We start from the raw sequence: 8,479 nt of genomic DNA on the forward strand, positions 1-8,479 counted from the left end.
AAATGTCTGCTGACACAGGAGGAGAGCGGGTTTGCATTAATAAGACAGCAGTTCAAACCTAGGGGGCCTCTCAAGAATCAAACAGGAGGTTTTTTGTTGTTTTTTTCTCATTTTTCCTTTCAATTTCCGTTTAGTCTGGTCATGCTCTACTCGTCTCAGTGTCTCTCTCCTGAACCTGTCAGGAATTCAAAGTATTTTATTTGCTCTAAACGTAAACACTTCCATTCCAAGCATCTCATTGGGAAAAGCTTCAGCCGTGCTGTGAGCCGTGTGTGTTGTCGTGTCTGGAAAGGTTGAAATTGAAAACTTGAGTGCCTTATGCACAATCATTAGCTGAATTAATCAGAAAGTTAATCAAAGTGGATCAGTTGGAGCCCGAGCATTCAGCATGCTGAGGTAAGTCAATCTGCAGGCGCAGCATCTGCGTAGTGTAGCATAAGATGAGTCATCGACTACGTTATTACAGGGTCATTGTTGCGACAATTAATAAGATAATTAATTGTCTTATTAATTATCTTATTAATTAATAATAACGTGTGTGTGCACGTATGTCTGATGCATAAATATAATATTTACTAAAATCTATCTTTTTATGCTATTGAAAGACGGTTCGCAAATGGTGTGCGCTAGTGTGATGGTATGTAAAGCATTTGAAAGCATATTGTAGCAGATTGTCATGTCAAGGAGATCAATAAAATGTCTTTTAAAATATGCTGTTTATTTTTGGACCTTTTGGGTTTCTGTACTTTGCTCTCACAGCTGACATGCTCTCCATGGTGTCAGAAAACTCCTTGTTCATTCTACCATAACGTTTTAACCACATTTTTAGATCTCGCAGGTCTTCAGAGTTGCGTAGAGATCTTTTTTATTTCTACCCTTCCTCCAACATGTCAGGAGTGGATTATTCATTGATCCAGCTGTTTGTTTGTTCATTTGCTTTTTATATATCCGAATCATTCTTGCATGTTCTCTCTCTCAAGGAGGCTTTATCCGGTGCCTTGCTTTGTTTACCCAGAGGATGACAGGATCTTCCCCCTTCTCTCTCTGTCTGCTTTTCATCCTCCCAGGACACGATTGCCATTAAGAAGCGCAGCTCCAGAACGAGGAGAATACGACCTGTCTCCACCAGGCTGAGTGAGTACTCACCCACTTATATTTCCCCCCCATTGAGCTCGGCGTGCATCGCGTCTTTGACTCCGGGTTTGAACATCTCCTCGTTGCATCTCCTGCCCTCCGTGTCGCCACCGACAGGCTTGTGTGACGACTCCAGCTCCTCTCCGCCTCCCTCTGTGCCGTCGTACTCATCGCCGCTGTCCCACTCGGCATCCTGGGAAGGCCTGTCGGAGCTGCCCACGCAGGGTCTGCCGCTGCACCACGTGACGCGCGTTCGGCCGAGGCCTCCCCGGAGGCACCGGGGAGGACACATCACCGCGGAAACAGTAGGGACAAATCTTTTCATCATCGCCATTAAATTTTCCATTTTTTATTTTTCTTTTCAAGCTCTGTATTTAACTAATGTTTCCTGGCATTTCGACTTCTGTCTTTGACAAATACAATCTATCGAATGGATTACGTCATCTATATCTATATCCAGTGCACTGCATTTGTTTTACTGCGTACATAACTTTTACAAACGAACCCAGCAGAACTAGGGGACACTGAGGGGAGTGTGTGTGTGTGTGTGTGTGTGTGTGTGTGTGTGTGTGTGTGTGTGTGTGTGTCTGTGCCCAGCACTGCAGTGAAAACGGAGGAACAAGCCCTCTGGATGACGGACTCCCAGATTTTTATACAAAAAGAGTTTTACCTGACAGGTAAGGGACGCTTTGATGTTTCCCACCCCCCACCGTGGAACCTCCACTAACAAAATGGCCACACACCTTACAAGCTTAGCCTGCACATTCGGTTTTCCACAAGCTACTGCTGCCGCTTCGTAGATTTTATTTCCACTTTCGACGTTTCGCAACACATTAAAAATGAATGAGCTCTTTTGAATTGCTTGAGGAGTCCGTTAGATTGGACATTATGTAGCAACAAACAAAGTTAACTGAGAAGGTAGAAAATAATTTCTGAAATAAACAATAAAATAATGCGAGGATATAAAAATAATAGAAGAAAAAGTTAACATTTCTCCTAAGGAAAATCCAACCAGTCAAAAGGAGCATCAAGGCCCTGATTTTTATACAAAAATACAAAAACAATTTTATACAAAAAGCTAAAAAATGCCTCTGTTTTTTAGCTTAACTGCATCATCTAGAAGCTGCTGGCTGCTTTTCGATGATTGTGCTGTCGATAAAACTTGGTGATGTAGCGGATCTTGGAGATAAGACGTGGGCAGACGGCTAGGAATCGATCCTGTAACAGATGAGAACCAGTGGAGTGAAGCTAACACCACTTCTGTTGCCTAGTTCCCGAAGGAAAACTTGATTTATTTATTCTTTGCAGTCCTTTTGCCGCCTGCATATGAGGAGTGGATACAATGAGTTACAGACATATTGAGGTGATGTGACCAAAGTTAAGATGGAAAAAAAAACTTTTTTATGTAATGTGTCAATTGCACAGAGTATTATCATTTGTTCTGCTAGAGTGCCAGTTAAACAGGCAGAACTCTGAACAACCGTACTTTCCAAAAAGCCGTACCCACCTAAAGCATTGAGGAACTGAGCTTGTTCAGGTTCCATGCTGACTTTCCAACCTGCTAACTTTGTTTTCTTTTATTGCAAATAAAAAGAAATAGCGCTGATCCACTCATCAGGAAATTCTGTGCTTACTGCAGAACCCTCACTTGCTTACCATTAAACCATTGGTGTCCAAAGCCGGTCCTCGAGGGCCGGCATCCTGCATGTTTCAGTTCTCTCCCTGGTTTAACGCACCTGGATCAGATGATGGCTCTTTAGAGGTCTACGAAGAACATTGATATGCTGGAAATGTTGTTACTACCAGCAGGGAGAGAACTGAAACATGCAGGATGCGGGCCCTCGAGGACCGACTCTGGGCACCCCTGCATTAGAGGGACTTGAAGCCATGAGCACTGTAGAGCAGAAAAGGAACTTTAGGAATAATAACCTTTTAAAATCACAGGCAGTAACTGTGCAGTATATTTATGTAGAGGACCAGAGAAATAAAAAGCAGAATAGATTTATAGCAGTGCAATCATTTAGAGACCAGAACGTCCTGCTGTATTTGTTCAATAAAAGGCAAGATACAGTAGATAGACCTGAATAGGGAAGGTAACCTTGCATGATTTCTCCTTTGATTTTGTGCTTTGTGTAAAATAAAATACAGTGTTTGAGGTTTGTTGGGCGGCTCAGGGTAAACAATGTGATGTTACAGAGCGTTTGTGTCACCTGGCAACTAAACTCCCCAGCCTGGATAGCTTGACTGATAATCAGCTGCGAGGGTAGCCTAGCGACCCACGTGTTGTTTTGCTGATGAGGTTGGCTTCAATTTTCTTGTCCGACGAGGTATTTCATGTTACCAGTTTGAAATAAATGAATGAAAATTGGTTGTGATTTGTTCAAATGCTCCGGCTCACATGAGATTTCGGCAAAAAAGAAACACAAAAAAAAAAAAAAAAAACGTTTTTGAGCACCAGTAGAAAGTTTTGCTTTCAAGCTGGAGTATTTAAATCAGAAACAATTTCTTCTTCTTTTCTTTTAGTATTTATCTTTTTCAAAAGGCTTCTATAAAGTATTTTGGTAATTGTTTCTGATTCGAATCCACAACTGTTATTCAAATTCAAAAATCATCCCAAAGGGAAATTAAATGTTGTTATAGATTCTTCAAAGAGTTATTATAGACGCTGATGGGTGTGGCAAGGAAGTATCTCTTGTAGCAGTCTGTGTTACAGCAAATTTGAAGCAGCCTCTGACTGAAGACGCTCTGTTGTGCTATGATAGTCTCATAAAAAATTTTGTAATGTCACAAAAAAAGGACTAAATTAAGACAAATATGGTTGTGATTTAAGTGTGACTTTACTTAAAAAAATATGATTTATTTTTCTAGAAAAAATTGCTACAATGAAAATTATTAACATCAGTATATATATATATATATATATATATATATATATATATATATATATATATATATATATATATATATATATATATATATATATATATATATATATATATAAACCATACATATATAAAGCCATTATTGTTGTGTCCTTAAGACACGTATCCTAGCAACGCCCCTACTGCAGCAGCAGAGCAGACAAACAGGCGACCCAGATGGCCGTGATGAGTTCGGTAACATCTTAACAGAAGGGGCTCGTGTGTGAACCGACAGGATGACTGTGTTGAACTGGACTGTGTGTGTGAGAGTGTGTGACATGCAGCCTTTCTCCCCACTTTCAGTCAGCTTTCCTCCCTGCATAAAGCACACTCTCTGAGGAGGAAGAAAAGGAGGAACATGCTGGCCATCTTTGGCTTCCGTAAGAACCGCAGCCAGACCCTGTCCAATCAGGGGCCGGAGTCGGAGGTGGAGGTCTACGGAGATGGGTGCCACACAGTTGCTACGGCGCCCACAGGGTGAGACGTTTTCCACAGACACATAAAAAAGACTTTATCCAGTAGGAATGGCATCCCACCACTATGTCCCTTAGTTATGCACCAAACATCTAAGGTCTTACTAATCAAGCAACTTCTGAAGACAATAAGTTGCAACAGATTTTGCTTCAAGGTATCAGAGCTTTTAAATGTCTAAAAATAATGGGGGAACTATATTTAATTTTCCTGTCACTTCATATCTATGCACAACTTTTAGTTAGTCTTTGACAAAAAATAATAGTAATAATAATTTGGATTAAAGTTTGTGGCTGTAACACCACACGATAGGTTCAAGGGGTATAAATACTTTTTCCAAAGCATTTTATTGAACCACAGGCTCAGAGTTTCTAGTGGTCAGCTCTTTTCGGTTTTCTCTGTGAAAATCCGCTGCTCTGAGCTGATAAATTCTTAACAAACGCTGCTCTGAATCTCCATGTTTCCTGTGTTGACTTAAGGACTCACTGAGAGCTGCCAGTGCAGCAGCAGGCTGATGTCACAGTGTTTGCACAGGTGTGGATGACAGCTGGTGGCTCCGTTTTGGATTCAAAAGTCAACTAAGTAGTTAGAAATGGCCTCACTTCTCCTTAGGCGCAGATTAGGCAAGAAAAACTCAGATCTTTACCAGGAATAATGATACCTCTTAATTATGCTGTTTGTATCCTAATCAGTATTCATACATTGAGGACATTATTACATATTATCCTGCATTCAAGGGTTTCCCAGACATGCATGAAAGAATCAAAGCTGCACTCCAGTCATGTTTTTGATGATAGAATAATATCATAACATGATACAAAATTCAAAAAAGTTGATTTTACATAATACCCCTCCCTCTTACACACTCTACACTGTGCAGCATGGTAGTGGCAGCATCATGTTCTGGGAAAGCTGTTCAGGGAAGCTGCTCAGAGCTGATGGGACGTAATGAGCTAAATACAGATCTATCCTGGAACAGAACATGCTAGAATGAACGAGTAAACACTTTTGCGACGCTTCGTAGTTTCATCTGCTCAGGTTTTATGTCCGGTGTACGCGCTCTCTTTTAGGACAGCAATGGAGAATGTATACACACTCCTCCAAGCTCCACGGCCGGCCGCCAAGTCTCCCAGCGACGGGGCCGACGGGAAAATGAATGATCAACAGGGAAAAGGCGCTCTTATCCTGGGTCCACCACCGGTGCCGGGGATCCCTCACCCAGGCGTGGGGGGAGGAAAACACCCCTTCTACTCTCCCCGAGAGGTACCGCTCACCCCTTCTTCTCACTCTGGTTGCTCATGCTTTCACCGCGCTCAGTCTGTTTCGCCTCTTCGTCTTGTGTTTTGACAGATCTCTGAAATGGACGCCGTGTTCGAGCAGCCAGTGGAGACGGATAAGTACTGGGTGGACGACAAACAGCGGACAGAAGTGCTGGAGGCGGAAGCGGACTGGATGATCGAGAGCCGGCCGGGCGAGACACCGTCAGAGAGGCAGCGTTTCGACGAGAGGAACCCCGGAGAGCCGAGGGCGTCCGACAGACAAAGCGACAGGTACTGGACTGATAGCAGGCCCGTGGAGAGGCAGTGGACCGTCGACAGGCACACCCAGCGGCAGATTGACAGGAAAATAGAGAGGCAGTGGCTGGGTGGCAGGCACATTGAAAGGTCGTGGTCTGAGAGCAGACCCGTGGACTTACAGGTGGACAGTCAGTGGACGGGGCGAAAGCAGGATAGACAAGTCCAGGCGCTTCATTTGGCTCAAAGGCCGCTGCCTCCGTACCCATCGGAAAGGACGCCGTCGCCCAAACAGGAGGGGGGCGACCTGTTGAAGAGCAGCGCAGAGGCAGCAGCCATCGAGTGGCATCCCCAGGACCTGCAGGGAGACGGAGGGGGTCCCGCAGATGGGTGGAGGAGCAGCGGAGAGGCAGGGGGAGGCCGGAAACCAGAACCCCCACCGCAGAGCAGCAAACCTAACGTGACCCGACTGCGGCCGAGACACAGGAGGGAGAGTTCAGACGCCCTGCCAGGTACAATCAATCAATCGGTTTATTCACTCGATTTAAGGCAGTGATATGTAAAGTCCACTTTTTTTGAGCTTTACAATGTTATAATCCCTAATTAAAAACATAACTGAAGTGTTGCTTTCATTCTTTCATGCATGTTTGAGAAATCCTTTAATCTCCCATGGCAACCATTCAGCTGTGCACAACGCTTGGTGGGACCTAGCCCCGCCTTTGAGGTGCAGCCCCTCCTCGGAGCTGCAGTTTCCAACCTTCCACCTCACAGAGCAGCCGTCCCTCACGCCACCGTGACTCGGCTCCTTCAGACTAGCAGCAGCAATTAGCAAACTCCTGGTGGAACTGAGCATCTGCTGAGATCTTCACAGGAGCCACTTCTCAATGCAACGCTGGTGAAAACGTTGCGAAAGGGTTAATAGAGGAGCCATGTTGTGATGACTTCCTGAAGGCGGAGTTTCACAAAAAGCAGGAGTTTCTTAAAGAGACAGAGGCCCAACTTCAAGCCTCTTTCTTAAGCTTAAATTTCTTTTAAACTTAAGATCAAAAACGTTTGTAAATGAATTGGCAATAATCTCTTTCTAGTCTTAATAACATTTATAACTTAACTAAATCTCTTAGTTTCAAGATTTTTGATAGAATAAATAATTTATTAGTCTGTTTTCTGGCATTCATTTATATAAAATGATTTTATATAAAGTGTCACAAGCAAAGGTTTGGTGATGGTTTTATATGTGCCTATGCAAAAAGTCAGATATGGAACAACAAATTAATAATATAATGCCTGGGAGTGTTGACAGTTATGACACTTTTTTTTTTTTTTGCTTTATTTAGTAGTTCAATGCCTTTGCATGGCTTCTCCTTTATGTATTTTACATGAGATTTCCAGTTAAATGTATGATCCAAAACAACCTCTGAAATTTTAACTTCCTGTTCTCGTTCCACTGGATTATCACCAGCAGACATAATAATAGAATCATCTATTTTTCTGCTGCCAAAAATCATAAATTTTGTTTTATTCCAGCTTATTGCTAACTTATTGTACATAAATCACTCATTAAGTTTGGATGTCACAAGCCAAACGTTCTGTAATGTTTTTTCAAATCATTCCCAGAACAAAATGATCCCGGTTGGTGCGATCATAAAGCAGATTTGAGTTTGGCTTCGATGACAGCAAATTTCTCTTGTGATCGTTTGGCACAGAGGAGGAAGGCGATGAAGAGAGGGATGCTGGGAAGATGGAGAGGAGAGAGAGAAGACGAGATTCCGAGGGTCAGCCACCTCCCATTCCCGAAAAGGTGACGAAAACAGAATGTTTGACCTGCTGAACGGTATCATACTCCGTGGTGAATATCCGCTCTGCACATTCTGATGCCGTGTGACTTTGGAAAATAAGACGTGAATAATGCGATTCGTGGTTAATGAGCTCCACCATGAGCACAATTCAAGGTTTAGATTTTAAAATGACAGCTTTTCCCGGAGGGTAACGGATTTTCTCATTGCCGTTGTTGAATTGTGCCTCGCAGCCAAAGACCTCCTCCTACGTGACCTTTTCTAAAGAATCGGCTAATGAAAGGAACTTACCTCCTCCTCCGGTGCCGCCTCCCTCCATCAAGCCGATCCATGGGCTGTCAGACAGAGCAGCGAGTCAAGGTACCCGCACCACAAATCCTGATTAGCAGAGAGAAGCCAGGATTCAGTCTGAATGTATCCGAACAGAGAGATTAGCACCTGTAAACCGGGTCTTACGACGAGCAATCTGACTAACAGAGGGTTTATCTGTTTACTGCCAAATTATATCAATCAGTCACTTCAGTTTCTTGTGGAAATTCATGTAAAATGAACTAATTCCAGCATTTTTTGTGCACTAATAATTGGGAGTTTATTGCAGATTTTTCTCAAAAATTGTCAAAAACATTCTTACTTGTACTAAACAGCT

At 43.0% G+C, this 8,479-nt stretch overlaps 1 protein-coding gene across 1 annotated transcript in view; it reads left to right on the forward strand.

Annotated features, from left to right (window-relative positions):
- The window catches only part of LOC106963236 (leucine-rich repeat-containing protein 16B-like), a 43,797-nt gene that overhangs the window by 27,252 nt on the left and 8,066 nt on the right, over positions 1-8,479 (forward strand). The window contains exons 30-37 of the mRNA XM_015058037.1: positions 1,068-1,134; positions 1,252-1,439; positions 1,732-1,811; positions 4,359-4,532; positions 5,597-5,789; positions 5,877-6,552; positions 7,744-7,838; positions 8,067-8,193. Of these exons, the coding sequence (XP_014913523.1) occupies positions 1,068-1,134; positions 1,252-1,439; positions 1,732-1,811; positions 4,359-4,532; positions 5,597-5,789; positions 5,877-6,552; positions 7,744-7,838; positions 8,067-8,193 (1,600 nt within the window). The remainder of the gene's footprint in view (positions 1-1,067; positions 1,135-1,251; positions 1,440-1,731; positions 1,812-4,358; positions 4,533-5,596; positions 5,790-5,876; positions 6,553-7,743; positions 7,839-8,066; positions 8,194-8,479) is intronic.

This window comes from Poecilia latipinna, unplaced genomic scaffold (assembly GCF_001443285.1).
Source record: "Poecilia latipinna isolate Pla-1442-1.1 unplaced genomic scaffold, P_latipinna-1.0 Scaffold63, whole genome shotgun sequence".
NCBI classification, from domain to species: domain Eukaryota; kingdom Metazoa; phylum Chordata; class Actinopteri; order Cyprinodontiformes; family Poeciliidae; genus Poecilia; species Poecilia latipinna.